The sequence below is a fragment of the Desmodus rotundus genome, chromosome 11 (genome assembly GCF_022682495.2).
Source record: "Desmodus rotundus isolate HL8 chromosome 11, HLdesRot8A.1, whole genome shotgun sequence".
Lineage (NCBI taxonomy): Eukaryota > Metazoa > Chordata > Mammalia > Chiroptera > Phyllostomidae > Desmodus > Desmodus rotundus.
Window position 1 is genome coordinate 52,159,689 of NC_071397.1, and position 16,324 is coordinate 52,176,012.

Sequence of the window (16,324 nt, forward strand, 5' to 3'; positions counted from 1 at the left end):
GAGAGGTGATACAAAAGAAAAAAATTGACAAGTATAACTATATAAAAAACTTCAATCTACCTAGGAAATCGGCTTAATTGCTAAAAAAGATAAATGGAAATATAATATATAATATCCAAATATTTTTAATATAAAATGTTCCAAAAAAATAAGACAGATGCTCAACTGAAAATACCAATTAAATCACTACGTTTCATATATAAGGGTGATAAAATATGATATGTATAAAGTCTTGAAAGATACTTTTTATATTGTAAGATGCCTTGGCTGTTGTTTTAGAAAATAATTTTAAGTATATGATTTTTTTGTGTGTTGAAGACTACATTCCCTGCTTCAAAATTCAGTCTTTTGATCTTCAAATAACCTATCTTTTCAAGTCTGCCTAATTAAAAAGTTTATGAAGGGCAAAACCTAGTTTGAGAACCCTTGGACACATTTTTATTTCTATTCCTAGATAAATTATTAATTATTTTGTTAAACACTTGATAGATAATAAAAAGCATTCAAATTTATAAACTAAAAGGAAGGAAAAATATCTCTTCCCCCACAATCTACCCTTGAATCTTTATTAAATGACCTAATTCAAAGCAATTACCTATTTGGTTTCTATGGCTTAAACCTGTGAATTCAGTTGGAACTCTATTTACTTTCTTTTTTATCCTCACCCAAGGACATGATTATTGACTTTAGAGAGAGAGGGAGGGAGTGAGAGAGAGAGGGAAACATCAATTGGTTGCCTCTGGTATGTGCCCCGACCAGGACTGGGCCTGAACCTGCAACACAGGCATGTGCCCTGACTGGGAATCGAACCCATGATGTATTGGTTTATGGGATGATGCTCCAACCAACTAAGCCACACCAGCCAGGACTCTGTCTACTTTTATTATTAGATATATTTATCCCTCATAAAGAGTCCATTTTTGTTGCTGTTAATTTTCACAGAAATATATAAACATTTAATTGTATTTTAAATTTTGAGAAAGACACATTCCTAAAAACTAAATGTGATTCAACTTGGTGAAGTCAAATAAAACAGAAGAGGTTGAGAGTTTAGGGAATCCATGGGGAAGTATAATTGGTTATACACCTAACCTCACATTATCCTATGGAAAATTTTTTAATTATACCCATAAGCTGCATTATGCTAACAACACAAATTTTAAAAAGGGGAGGGAAGGGCATTAGTCAAAACAACTTAACCATATTCTGAAAAAGTCTCAAAAGTCAGAATAAACAAAATGACATGGTTTTGCAAATCTAACTTTTATAGGTAATCTTAAATTTTACTATAATAAAAAGTAGGGAAAGATGATACATATTTTAGAAAATAACAGTTATTTGATTTGAAACTTTTAACCATTTGCAGTTATACATTGGAATACAGAACAGTTATCCCTGATTTAGAGTATGCTATGTTCTAAGTGCTTTATTCATTTTAATTTATCTAATTCTCCCACTAATTCTAGGAAGCTATGTGGATTATACAGATGGGGAGACAGAGGCAAGAGGTATTACTTGCCCAAAGGCATATAATTAATAAAAGGAGGAGCCAGAATTTCAACTTAAGCAGTCTGGGTCCACAGCTGCATTGTTAACTAATCTTCATTCCTGAATAAATACTCCTTATAGAGAGAAAAACCGATTAATTTAAAAATTAAATGAAATGAGTCAAACCTTAATCTGATTTTGATTTTCAAATGTTTCGGGACTAATATTGGGAAGTTCAGATAGATGTCCAATATACAAGAGTAATCCATGAAGCTCATCGATCAACACTGAGGGAAGCTGCGCCTCCAAAATCTCATAGGGATGAACAGAAACATGACTCTCGGCATTCTGTACTTTCAGGAACCTAAAAAGCAATTGGATACCATGAACAACCAGAGTCTGGGGGAATAGATACTCAGACACTCATGCAGTAATCAAAATAGTCATCTGACATCCTACCTGAAGACGAAAACTTTAACATAATGAAGAAACGTTACACATTGCTGCCTAATATTGTCTGCTTTGCAATGTAGGGTTGATATCTTCCCTGAAACCAAAATAGATGATGTTAAGCATAGCTTAAATAATTAATCAGTGAGCAGTAACATACAAGCACCAATTTTGTATCTTTTACTTTTTCCTACTATTTCCTATATTTTTCTTGCCACCCTCCAAAAATCTGTTCTTATTAAGGTCACCAATGAAACTCATGTTGTCCAATCAATGGATACTACTTGTCCTCAAGTAACTTGCCCTCTCAGTAGCACTGGCTACACCTGGCTCCACTGACACCATGTACTGCCGGTCTTCTTTCTTCCTCATGTGTCCTTTCTTCCTCCTCTACCCAACTCCTGCTGTGGGGGCTCCTCAGGACTCAGTCTTGGGTCCCCTCCTCTGGTGTGTATGATCAGTTCCTTTATTTCAAAACTGTAACAATTTGAAAAGGTTTACCTATACCTCAGACCTCTCCTTTGCCCACCAGACCCTGCCTGTTAAACTGCCCCCCACCTTGCACTGGGACTACTCACACAGTGCAAACACACCCTCGATTTCTTCCAAAACCTGTCACGCCCATGTTTTCTCCTCTCATTAAAACTGGTGTCAACAGTTGCCTGTATGTCATTTTTGCTTCTCCCATTTTCCTTAAAATTCATATATAATCCACCAGTGTCCTATTAAGTTTATGACCAAAATATACCTTCAAACTATCCATTTCCCTATAAACTCTTGAATTACTGTTGCAGGTCTCCTAATAGGTCTTCCCACATCTCCCTTTGCCCCTCTATAATCTAAGTACAAAATACGTTTTAAATGTATATATATAAATAAAATGTGTGTGTGTGTCAATTCCTATTTCTCCTAAATCAAAACCTATGAAAGACTATCTACTGAATTCAGAATGCAATCAAAACTCCTTACAATGATTTATGAGGCCCCAAATGATATATTAATAGTCTTTCTCCCAGCTTCAATCCTTGCCATATTTCTCTCACTTGAACATTTACATCAGCAAAAATTATCTAGAATGTCACTATGGGCAAAACATATGTACGATGACAATCACTATAAGAAAAATAAGTAAGAGACAATCACTAAACCAAAGCAGAAAAAAATGATGAGAATTAAAGACAGCAAATTCTAATCGATATTAAACATAAAGCAAACTTATTTCTAAATTTGAATTTAAAGGAGCAAACATGGCCTCTGCTTCGGCAAAACCAACAGAAGAGGCTATACAAATATCTACATATTAAACAGTGCAGTGCATTTTTATAGCTTAATTATATTTCACCTACAAAAGTCGTATCATCCCTCAGTTTCACAATTCTCAATCCATGAGGCAATAATCTCTTAAAAACAGCTGCTGTGAACTCCTGCACCCAGCCAAGATAAAGGGAATCAGATTTTCCCATCTCCCATTTTAAAGTAGAAAACTAGGAAATCAGCATTAAAAAAAAAGTTTTCAGGCACCAGAAACAGGGCAATGCAAGACTGCGATCCCAACACTTCCCACAGAAAGACAACTAATAGGCTGCAGCACAAGGAGAGAGAGCCCAGAGTCCAAATCGCTGAGTTGAGGAAACAGAAGGTCTGAATTTACAGGGCAAAAGCACCAAAGAAGAAAAAAGCTGCATAAAAAAAAAAAAAGAAGAAGAAGAAGAAAGTTCTGGAAATGTACAGAGCGTCCCCATTGAATCCCTGGCTGAGTAGTGATCTGTTCAAGAATGAGGAGAAAAAAAACCAAGACCAGGTGAAAACATTAGAAAACAATTCCCTGCAAAGCTTACACAGGCCACAGAATAGTTCAAGTTCCCACTAGAAAGAATGAAGAAAACATCATAATATACCAAAAAGAATCATCATAAGCCTTATTAGAGCTAAATTAACATTAGACTAAAGGCTACTTTTAAGACCTAACAACACTTAAAACAAGATTCAAAAAATCCAATGAATTACAAGTTTTCAAGAGCAAGCCAAAACAAAATTTAACACTAGTTAGAGAAATAATACAAGAAAATCCAGAAAGCAGTTAATATAAATACTACGATGCCTATTACACAACAAAAAATTACTAGATCTTCAAAGAACCAGAAAACTATAACACCGACTAGGAGGAAAATCAATCAACAGACCCAAAAACAGCGATGGTGAAAGAATCTGCAGTCAACGAAGTTAAAAAAAGTTGTCATACGTATACTCTGTATGTCCAATCTGGATGAAAAAAAAGCATGGGGACAGAAACAGAATATACCAAAAACTTCAAATGAAGTGTCTGTAGACAAAAAAATGTAATATCTGAAAAAGGGATAACACCAACAGCTATACTTAACAATAGGCATCAGCGCCCTGGCCAGTGGCTCAGTTGGTTGGAGCGTTGTCTCATCCTTGGTCAGGGCACACACCTAGGTTGTGGGCTCAATCCTCAGGAGGGGCACGTCCAGAAGGCAACCGATTGGTGCTTCTCTCTCACATCGATGTTTCTCTCTCTCCCTCCCTTCCTCTCTCTCAAAAATCAATAACATATCCTCAGTTAAAGATTTAACAAAAAGAACAGGTATCAGCAAAACATACATTATTTTACATGTTATTCTGCCTCAACTGGAAAGCAATGTGGCTAGCATAATAAACAGGAGGACAAGAACCACACACACTCAGTGTCCCTACATAAGGGCTTTCTCGGAAGGGCTGAGGGCCAAGCTAGCTACAAGACATTATTAACGGGGCCCTGATACAGGTGCAGGACAGTGAGGAGCTGATCTAGGAATAATCTTTAACACCGCTAACAGATCTATCACTAAAAGTTTTTCCAAGAAACAAAAGCAGCCAAAGTGTCCGTGTAACAAATAACCATTTCAACAAATAGTGCGTTGTACTATTTTAGGTCAGTAAGTATTTTTCAAGGAATAATCCTGTGTAATAAAATGCCTTCCTCAACCCAAATTTAATTAAGTCAGCCTACATAGTTATGTGTTCTTGCTGAGTCCACCGTAATCTTTTAGATGTTCCCCAGGGTTTCAAAATATACTTCTGATTCTTTGGAATGCTTTACAAAGACACCATAATTTCATCCTTTTCAAATTCATCACTCTCACACATACTCTTTACTTACTTCTTGCTCCCTCAACTTTTATGTTTTTACATACCTCAAAATCTTTGTCAATACAGTTGTTTCTACCTGGAACTCTTCCTGTCCCTAAAACTTCCCCCAAATCTTCTGCCTTAGTAATTTCTCCTCATCCTGGAAGAGGCAGATCTGGCATCACTCGGTGACAGGCGAGTACGCAAACGAAGCCCTGAGCGGCTGCAGCAGCTCGCACGTGCGTTGACCACTACCCTTCCATTTTCCATGCTGACCCATGCTTGCACGTCCCTGTGTTCTACTCAGCCGCAAGCTCTTCAGCAGCACACTTTTCCACCCTGATTTGTCTGCACCTTACCTAGTACCTTGGCCGAAGCAGGGACGCGGGTGCTAATGAAACAATAATACTCAACACTTACTGAGCATACGCTGAAAAAATAAAACAAATAAAACAGCCCTGACAGCTATTTTTACTGAAATTAAATGGTTTTCCTAAAATATCAAAAATAATCCAACCACATGAGATATCACCTCACACCTATCAGAATGGCTATTATCAAAAAGTCAACAAATAACAAGCGTTGGCAAATGTGAAGAAAAGGGAACGGTGTGCACTGTTGGTGGGACAGCAATTTGATACGGCTTCTACAGGAAACAGTACAGAAGTTCCTCAAAAAATCAATGGAACTACCATACAACACATCAATTCCACTTCTGGATACTTATCTGAAGAAAATGAACACACCAGTTCAAAAGGATATGTGCACCCTTATATTCATTGTAGCAAACAACAATAGCCAAGATATGGAAGCAACATAGGTGTCCATCAACAGATGAATGGAGACAGATGTGACATATATATCTATACAATGGACTATTTTTTGGCCATAAAAAAGAATGATATCTTGCCATTTGTGACAACATGGATGGACCTAGAGGGTACTATGCTACATGAACTAAGTCAGTCAAAGCAAGACAAATACCATATTTCACTTACTTGTGGAATCTAAAAGAAAACAAAGCAGAAACAGATACAGAGAATAAACTGATAATTGCCAGAGGGAAGGGAGTGGGGAATGGGTAAAAAGGTGAAGGGGGTTAAGAAGTACAAACTTCCAGCTATATAATACACAAGTTACAAGGATGTGATGTAGGGCCTAAGGAATAGTCAATAATACCGTAATAACTTTGTGCAGTGACAGATGATTACTAGACTTATGGTGATTACTTTGTAAGGTATATAAATTTCAAATCATTACATTGTATACCTGAAACAAATATAATATTGTATGTCAACTGTACTTTAATAAAATAATTTTTAAAATAATCAGACCAGGCTACCCCAGGGTTATGGTAAAACAAGACAATAACAAACCCTCTCTATAATCAGAAACAAGGCATTAATACAATCACACAAAAAATGAAATAAAAAACAGAACATCCCCCTCTTCCAGCTAACAAGATTGCTTCTTTACTAATTAGACCTTCCCTAGGCTCCCCTTGTCTCACCTTCTATATAAAAATTAACATAATAATCAAATTGCTCCTGCTTAACAACATGCAATCCAGAACAAAGTCCTAGTTCCCTTAAACTACCCAAAATCAGCCAGCACAAGCCTAAATCATAGCACAATCCCCTCCCTCCTTCCTCTTATGGAGAGGTCCCAACTATTCCTCATGATGTGGATTTTCCCCTTGGGTTAGTAAGCCACTAAACCTTTGTTTGACAAAAGGTGTGTTCCAGGTAATCCTTAGTTGCTGGGCATCACTAATAAGATAGTAGGATAAGCACTTAACCTGCATTATGTCATTTAATTCTCACAAGAACTCAACATGGTAGGAACTATTAACTGTGTGGGACCTACAATTAGCTAGGGTTGGAACCCAGGCCAACCACGGGGCCACGATTCTAAATACAAATTGCGCCTAAACTGCCAGAAAGGAGAAACTGGCCTGCACTAAAACAGAACGCCCTTCAATTCCCTTCACTAACTGAGCTGTACCAAGCCCCCCAAATCAGTAATCCATTACATGTCAAAAACAGACAAACAAAAACAGAAAGCAGAAAAGAAGAGCAAGAAGATAGCATGAGGGCTGGTACTATTTCTCTTATGAGTTCCCTATCTCACTTCGCACCCTCAAAGCTTGTTACTAGCTCACTTCAGAGATGTTTAGCCTAAAATCACTTTTACCCAGATTTGAAAAAGTACTATAAATCTCAGCTATGACAAAATTTAAGTGTCATACTTTTTCTAAAAACCAAATACACTGTATCCTGAGCTTTTAACCTAACACTTCCTCCATGTTATTATGATATCCCAACTACACATCATGAAACACACATGCAATTCACACAATTCACCTTTAAACACAGGACTCACCAAAATCACAGCTGGCCTGTAATAAGGTTTCCAAGTTATATAGTTGTTGCCTAATTTAAAAAATGTAAAGTGTGAGTTAATTTTAGAATAGTGTAAAGAATGTAACAATTACAAAGATAATGTTTCCAATACTTCAAAAATGCTTATTAGAGGGTCAGCTTCAGGTAGTTAGAGGGTCAGCTGCAGGTAGTGAAGACTTTGGGAAAAGATAAAATATGCCTTTGTCTGACCTTCCAAAAATAATACCCTAAAAGCTGCATATATCTCAGAAATTATATCAAATATCATAGATTTCACTATCAACTAGATACTGTTTAAATCTTCAAGAAGCTTAAGATACTTATATAAAATAGCCTAGGTTAATGGTTATATAATGAAATGTTAAGTTGTATCACATACAGGGTCCAGCAGAAATAACGCCATTGAGTGTGGTTGGTAGAGTATGTGAATGTCTCACACGAGATGGACAGCAAACAGCAAATTGAACATTTCACCTAAAATGTCATGTGGTGTGCTTGAGTGTGATAGTGTTACGTTACAGAATTACACTCTTATGATTTTGTAATAAGATTTTTATGTAATAAAAAATGGGTGTTATTTGTGCCAGACCCTGTATTTACACAGAAGTTCAAAAAGACTAGAGTTATCAGGGAAAGTTATATTGATATTATTCCACCTAATTCCTGAGAGTAATCTTCTCTTGCCATTGTTCCTAATAGCCTTTCAACTCCTTAAAGACTGACTCATATTTATCACCTGGGTCCTAGATAAAGCCTCAACTCATTCTGTAATGCTCAAAATTAGAGAATCTCTCACTCAGCCTGTTCCCAGTAACACATGCTACATGGCACAAATGCAATGATGTCTCTTCACAAGGTTTATGGGAGGAGGATAGGAGGGGAAATCCCTCCACCTTTCCATTTTCATTTAAATGTACCATATACACATTCGTAATGTATCTTTGGGTAATAATTTGCCCTCTACAACTTACCTCATTTCAAAATCTAAAATCGGAATATTGACTAAGTTTTAAATGATACATTATTTCAACTCTGTTCATTATGATAATAAGTGATTGTTTGGAAAAAAGCTCGTATTTTTAAGAAATGCATACTGAAATATTTAATGATGACATAAAGCCTAGAATTTGCTTAAAAATACTTAAGCCAAAAATAAGAAGGGAAGGAACAGATGAAGAAGACGTGATAAAACCTTGATGGTTATTATAATTAAGGGAAGGTATGTGAAGGTTCATTATACTATTCCCTCTAACTTTGTGTGTTTGAAATTTTTCATTAAAAATGTTAATGTTGTCTAAATTAATCATATTAATTAATAATATTTCTATTATGCAGTCTGAAAGATACATTGGAAAGCATGAGTTCATTTTCTAAAAATCATTAAGAGATTATGGCTATTAAATAACAAATGTATTTTGGTTTTCTTCCAAAACTATAATATAGTTCAAAGCCTTCAATATTTGTCTTAAATATGCAATGTCAAATAAAGATTCTTAAAAAGAATACTCATTAAAAAACAACTCATTAAAACTGTTACTCCATAAAATGTTACTGCATAATTTTGTTATTGATAAGATAATCAAGTGAACAAAATGCACAACTCTGCTGGTGCTTTTGTTAATATCAGTATTAGAAACTACAGAGCAACATAATTTACAAAACTGAACAGCACCTGTACTCCAAGGAAATTAAAAAAAAAAACAAAAAAACTTACCTGAATAAATGGAACAGCACTCTAGATGAATTCACTAATGCTGTTTCAGTAACCCACTGAATGCCAAATATTTCCACTGTATCTTCTTCAAAATTAGTTGGTAAAGGATCAAGATTCAAAATTAATCTGAAATGAAAACTATGATTAAATCTCATGAAAAATATGCCAAGTCCTAAAACATAACATGTCCTTTCTGACATTCTATGAACCCATATTACGCATAACATGCCAGCAATAATAAGGTCAGGATATGCCTTGGAACCGTACACATATCCAGGAATACTAACGCTAGAAGAACTGTATTAAAAATTCAGTCCTGTATATTGATTTGAAAAAAGTGTAACTGTAAAGAGCAATGTAATTTATGTGTAAAGCACAAAAAGGAGTCTAAGGTACATACTTTAACCTGTTTTTCATAGTGGCCTTCAGCTGTAGAATTTCACCCTTTGAGGAGGCATTTAGTTTTTAAAATAGCTATAAATTATACATTATTCTGAACCTTGTCTGGAGAACAGCATAATTAAACTGATTAATCTCTTTTAAGGTTTCAAACAAAGTACAACTATAAAACCAACAAAAATTATTTGCTTTGTGACTAAAGCTGCCTCGGAAGAAGGTATTCCCAAACTACTTCAGTAACAGCAGCCTTAGGACATTATGTGTTCAACTGTCCAAGGCAAGAACTTTGAAGAATAACACTACTGTAAACTTACATAATCTGGTGTATTTATCAGAAAGTTTTTGAAAAAAATAAGTCTATAAGACTTCTGTTAATAATGTAATGACTCACAGCTTTAGAAGGAACCGGGGCAACAAAAAAATGTGCATGTCTTACTTAAGAATTACTGAGAAACTCCCAAATATCATTTCATGTTTTAGGAGGAAACATCATTTCAAAAAGTCCAGATAGTTCAGGATTCACTTTAAATAAAAGGGAAATTAGAACCCAGCTCTGGCCGGCAAGGCTGAGGAAGCAGTGAGGTGAGAGAGTATCAGGTAGCAAGAAAGATGTCTTTCCTATCCAAAAATCTTTAGGTATGCTCTTAACCAGGAAACCAATGACAGACCTAATAGTTTGCATCTGTCTGATGTACTAAGCCGCCTTACAAAAACATGGCTTGAATATCAAAGTTTAGTTACCTGAAACCTTAAATATCATTTCTAACAAACTAATGAAAAATCTGATGAAAGTAATAAAATAAAGTCTCTGATTCTTCTACCTACCGCTTAAGAGCTCCGCTGGAAAGGTAGGATTCTCCAGAAAAATGTTTTCCTGCTCCTCTGTTGTCAAAAGCACAAGAAAAGCAAGGGAGGTTGCACCATTCGGTTCCCAGCTCCAGTTCCAAACTGTCGGTCAGGAACGTCGACGCAGCAGAACAGATATCCATAGTTTACTTCATGTCCTAAAATGTTTGGGGGTCATTATATTCTCATTTAGGGCTCAAGAGAAGTTGTGATTAGACTCCTGGAAGCAGGGCGGGTGACGTCAGAAAGTCACCAAAGCGTTCCCCTCCCCAGCACAAAGAAAAAAACTGAGAAGCCAGATTCCCACCAACTCTCCTCCACTGACTCCCCGAGATCAAGGCTGCCAGAATTTCGGCAGATTGCACCGCGAACTGCTTTGCAGGAACTTAAGCCCTCTAGGTCAGACCTTGCTGCAGCCTGGGACCGGGTAAAGAGGAAAGAAATGGTTGCGGGACAGATACTTTCCCGCACCTCCCGAGCCAGCTGGACCTCTGCCCTACGCCAAATCGCGCTGAGCCAGTTAGCCCGCAGTGTTGTGAAAAAGCTCCTTTGCAGACTCCGGGTGGGGATCAGGAGTACCCCGCGCCAAACCCCGTTCTTCCCGGCCACAGAGCCAGGCTCAAGTTCCTCCCGGAACCAACTCGGCAGAGACCGGCAAGGGCCGGGCAGGGGGCAACAAGCGCCGGGATCCTCAGCACCCGGGCACCCCCTGCTTAATGCACGTCTTGCTTACTCACACTTTCAGTCCCCGAGATCCGCCCGTCGCGGTCCGAACTACAGCCACAGAGTGCGCGGGTCCGACTCACAAACCGGCGAAATTCCCGCCACGCTGCGCCCGCGCTCCGGAGGGGCGGGGCCGCGGCAGAGCCCGCCTCCGCAGGTCCGCTCACGAGGTCTCCCCGGGAACCTCCGGGACTCGCGAGCTGTCGCGAGAGTCTGCCGGCCTGGGTTTCCGTGTAGCCTTTCGCCTTTTTGTTTGTTTGTTTGTTTCTTTTCTTTTCTCTTTTAACTCTGTTCCTCGTTTTTAGTTTTAATTGGTGCATGGGGCCAGAAGGCGGGGCCTCAGTGAACAACGAAAGTGATAACCGACTAGGTGAGAAAGATCTAGGGATAGCGCCTTATCTTGCGGTGAGACTCGGGAAAGAAGCTTTTGTTCAAGTGAGTCCAAAGCGGGTGTCGTTCACAACCAGAGCCCCGCGGGTCCCTCTTCTTCCTGCGCTGGTACTACCTTTTTTTGAGATTGAGGATGCCTGTGGTTCATGGGTTGTAAGGCAGGCTAGTGCCAAAATGAGGCTAGTCCAGTGTATGGAAACACTGGTATGAAAACTGTTGCTCCACTCTTTTACATCGTATCCGGACAGGTTTAAATTGTTTAAACCTTTCGTAGACCTATCACGCATTCGCAACATTTTTATTTTTTTAAGTGCTCTGTAAAATCTACTCCTCAGAAGACTTTCAGTCTAAGTCAGAGATAACACATTTCAGCATATCACGGTCTTCAGATTCAAGGAAAACATGAGAATTTCTCATTCAAATATGCTGCTGTAACTTGAGTATTCGCCATTGCCAATTCCTCCACAATACAGTTTGTACTAGGTTTAATTCTTGCATAGGAAAGCTATCATAACTCTTTCCTCTGTGCAAACCAAATACCGCCTATTTTGTGAGAAATGAGATGATGTGGGAAAATAGACATGATCGCTATTCACACTACAACTTAGGGCTGCTGTGGTAGGTCTGTTATGATTAGCTGGTATACAATGAGACCTAATGCTTTTTGGGGAACCACTGCAGCTCCAGCTTGTTTATGGCCATGCAGAGTCTCTAGCAGGACACATGGTGTAATCTACTACAATGTCTAGGAAATAGTGCCTAGGCATGAGAATGTTGGGCCCTGGCACTGAGTTTCAGACAACTGGGTCAACATAGTCATTATTACTTCTTTCTCTATTAAAAACATCCAGATAGACCCTTTTTTTTTTCTGTTTTTAAGTGCCTGATGTTGAGTGATAAACTTGGTTGAACTAGTGAGTGGAATAAAAAGAGCCAAATAAGTTCTCTTTAAATAAGAAAGTACTATAACACAAGTTAGATCAGTAAGAATCCCCATCAATGGCTTACTCAAGAAAGGTGGCTGAAGGTAGCTTAATGAAAGGGCCATTTACAAAGGTGTGGACAGGATTACCAAAAACAAAAAGTGGTGGTGAAGTAACCAGAACTAATCAGAAAACCATTATCACCCATAAGCCTAAGGGGTAAGGGATTACCAGAGCCCAAGGAGACTTAACTGCTGTAAGAAACAGCCACCAAGGTGATAGCCATCTATGGTGGCTATCATAGATGGCCACCATCTATCATAGAGAAAGAGTCCCTGCCAACCTGCAAACCAGCAGGGAGGAACTGAAAGGATTAAGTACCCAAACCTCTTTGCCTGCACATGCCAATATCCCGCTGGTATCTCTCATTGGCCAAAATTAAACTAAAAATAGAGGGCAAGGATGTAATCTATAAAGTTCACCCTCCTTAGGTTAGAGTCCAGGCAAAAGAAGGATAGAATGTGAATCTGATAGGAAGAGGTCAGTTATATCAAGAAGACGTAATAGTAACTGTAAATCTAGTAACAGAGCTTCAACATGCATAAAGTGAAAACTGTGATTACTTATAAATACTCAAATTAATAATAATGATTAAAGACTTCAACATTGCTGTCTACAACTGGTGTAATAAGTACACAGAAAATTATTATAGGTATAGAAGACTTGAACAGCACTACCAACCAATTTACCTAATTGACATTTATAGGTGGCTCAACCAATTGTAGAATACACTCTTCACAAGTGCACATGAAACATTCACTCAAAGAGGCTGTAGTCTGTGTGATAAAACAAATTTCATCAACTCTGAAAGGATTGAAACCATACAAGATATATTGTCCGACCACAATGGAATTAAACTAGAAATAAATAATAGATATCTGTAAAAAATTCTAAATATATGTAAATTAAGCAACACTTCTAATTGAATCAAAGAAGTCACTATGAAAGTTAGAAAATATTTTGAATTAAATAAAAGTGAAAACATTAAAATTTCTAGCATTAACTGCTTACGATAGAGGAAAAAAGCTCAATTCAATAATTTAAACTTCTAAAGAAACTAGAAAAAACAGCAAAATAAAATCAAAGTAAGCAAAATGAAGGAAATAATGAGTGGACAAAAATTAAATGAAACAAGAAAAATAAAAGAAATAAATGAGTCTGATACTGGCATAAGAACAGCCACATAAATCAATGGAACACAATAGAGAACCCAGAAATAAACCCATGTCTTTATGGTCAATTAATATTTGACAAAGGGGGCATGAGCATACAATGAAGTAAAAATAACCTCTTCAATAAATGGTGTTGGGAGAACTGGACTGGTACATGCAAAAAAATGAAACTAGATCACCAACTTACACCATACACTAGAATAACTTCAAAAGGGATAAAAGACTTAAATATAAATAGTGACACCATAAAAGTCCTAGAGGAATACATAGGCAGGAAAATTTCAGATATCCCACATAGCAATATTTTTGCCAATATATCTCCTAAGGCATGGGAAATAAAGGAAAAAATAAACAAATGGGTCTACATCAACTAAGAAGCTTCTGTATGGCTAAAGAAACCACAGCAAAATGAAAAGGCAACAGACTGTATGGGAGAACATATTTGCCAATGACACATCGGACAAGGGTTTGATCTCCAAAATATGTAAAGAGCTCATATGACGCAACAACAGGAAGACAAACAATCCAATCAAAAAATGGGTAAAGGATCTCAACAGATACTTCACCTAGGACATACAGATGGTCCATAGACATATGAAAAGATAGTCAACATCACTGGCCATTAGAGAGATGCAAATTAAAACCATAAAGAGGTATCACCTCATGCCTGTCAGAATGGCCATCATTAATAAATCAACAAACAACAAGTGCTGACAAAGATGCGGAGAAAAGGGAACCCTAGTGCACTGTTGGTGGTAATGCAGACTGGTGTAGCCACTGTAGAAAACGGTATGTAATTTCCTCAAAAAACTAAAAGTGGAACTGCCTTTTGGCCCAGTGATTCTGCTGCTGGGAATATACCCCAAGAATCCTGAAACACCGACACGAAAGAACTTAAGCACCCCTATGTTTATAGCAGTGCTATTTACAATAGCCAAGTGCTGAAAACAGCCTAAGTGCCAATCAGTAAATGAGTTGATCAAAAAACTGTGGTACATTTACACAATGGAACACTATGCAGCAGAAAGAAAGCAGGAACTCCTACCTTTTGTGACAGCATGGATGGAACTGGAGAATACTATGTTCAGTAAAATAAGCCAGTTGGTGAAAGACAAATGCCATATGACCTCACCTATAATAGGAAGATAATGAACAAAATAGAAACATGGGACATACTGACAGAGATGAGAGGGGGCAGGGGAGGGAGATAATGGTGGAAAGAAGGGGAAGGGACTAGTCAAAGAACATGTATGAATGACCCATGGACATGGACAACAGCGTGGGAATTGACTGTGGCAGCAGGGGGGTGGGATGGGTGGAGGAGGGAAAAGGGGGAAAAATTGGGACAACCATAATAGAATAACAATAAAAAATGATTTAAAAAAACAAAAAATGAAACCAAGATTTGGTTCTTTGAAAAAATCAATATAATTGATAAAAACCCTCTATCTAGGCTGATCAAGAGGAAAAGAGATAAACTACCAATACTGAGAATTAAAGAGGTGTCATCATTACAGATTCAACCGACAGTAAAATGATAAGGACAGTAAGAATACTTTTATGCCAATGAATAGAAGAATTGGACAAATCCCTTGAAATACAACTACCAAAAGAGAAAAACATAACTTTAATAGCTCTACACCCATGTTAGTAATTTTCTTTTTTAAAATTTATTGTATTTTTTCCATTACCACTTAGTCCCCTTATACACCCTCCCTGCCACAATCATCACACTGTTGTCCATGTCCATGAGTCCTTTTTCCATTATCACCGAATCTCTCAACACCCTACCACCCCCACCCTTAGCTGTCATCCTACCCCCTATGAGTCTGTCTCTATTTTGCATGTTAATTCAGTTTGTTCATTAGATTCCATGTATGAGTGAAATCAAATGGTATGTGGTTCTCTCTGACTGGCTTATTTCACTTAGCATAATGTTCTCCGGGTCCATCCATCCTGTCACAAAGGGTACAATTTCCTTTTTTTATGGCCAAGTAGTATTCCTTTGTATAAATGTCTCAAAGTTGTTTTACCCACTCATCTACTGATGGACACTTGGGTTGCTTTCATATCTTGACTATTGTAAATAATGCTGCAATGACCATAGATGTGCTTATGTTCTTTTGAATTATTATTTTGGTTTCCTTTGGATATACCCTGGTATTCTCAGAGTGGGATTGCTGGGTCAAAAGGCAGATCCATTTTTAATTTTTTGAGGTATTCCCATAATGCTTTTTACAGTGGCTCCATCAATCTGCATTCCCACTAACAGTGCAAAAGTGTTCCCCTTTCTTTACATCCTCTCCAGCACTTGTTTGTTGATTTATTGATGATAGTCATTCTCACAGGTATGAGATGGTTTTAATGTGCATCTCATCATGGTTTTAATGTGCATATTTCTGATGATTAGTGATATTGACCATCTTTTCATGTGACTATTGGCCATCTTATGTTCTCTTTGGAGAAGTGTCTGTTCAGGTCCTTTGCCCATTTTTTTCATTAGGTTGTTTGTTTGTGGGGTTTTTGGTGTTGAGTTTTATAAGTTCTTTATACATTTTGGCTATTAACCTCTTATCAGATATATTGGAGAATATGTTCTCCCATCCTGTAGGTTCTCTTTTTATTTTG

General features: G+C 37.5%; 1 protein-coding gene across 1 annotated transcript in view; it reads right to left on the reverse strand.

Moving 5' to 3' along the window:
• MMS22L (MMS22 like, DNA repair protein) overlaps positions 1-11,284 on the reverse strand; it is a 124,898-nt gene extending 113,614 nt beyond the window's left edge. Inside the window, exons 1-6 of the mRNA XM_024551746.4 lie at positions 11,166-11,284; positions 10,408-10,586; positions 9,184-9,309; positions 7,450-7,499; positions 1,948-2,035; positions 1,675-1,852 (exon numbers count right to left, since the gene is read on the reverse strand). Coding sequence (XP_024407514.2) covers positions 1,675-1,852; positions 1,948-2,035; positions 7,450-7,499; positions 9,184-9,309; positions 10,408-10,571 — 606 coding nt within the window. The 5' untranslated portion in view covers positions 10,572-10,586; positions 11,166-11,284. The remainder of the gene's footprint in view (positions 1-1,674; positions 1,853-1,947; positions 2,036-7,449; positions 7,500-9,183; positions 9,310-10,407; positions 10,587-11,165) is intronic.
• Positions 11,285-16,324: the final 5,040 nt, after the last annotated feature.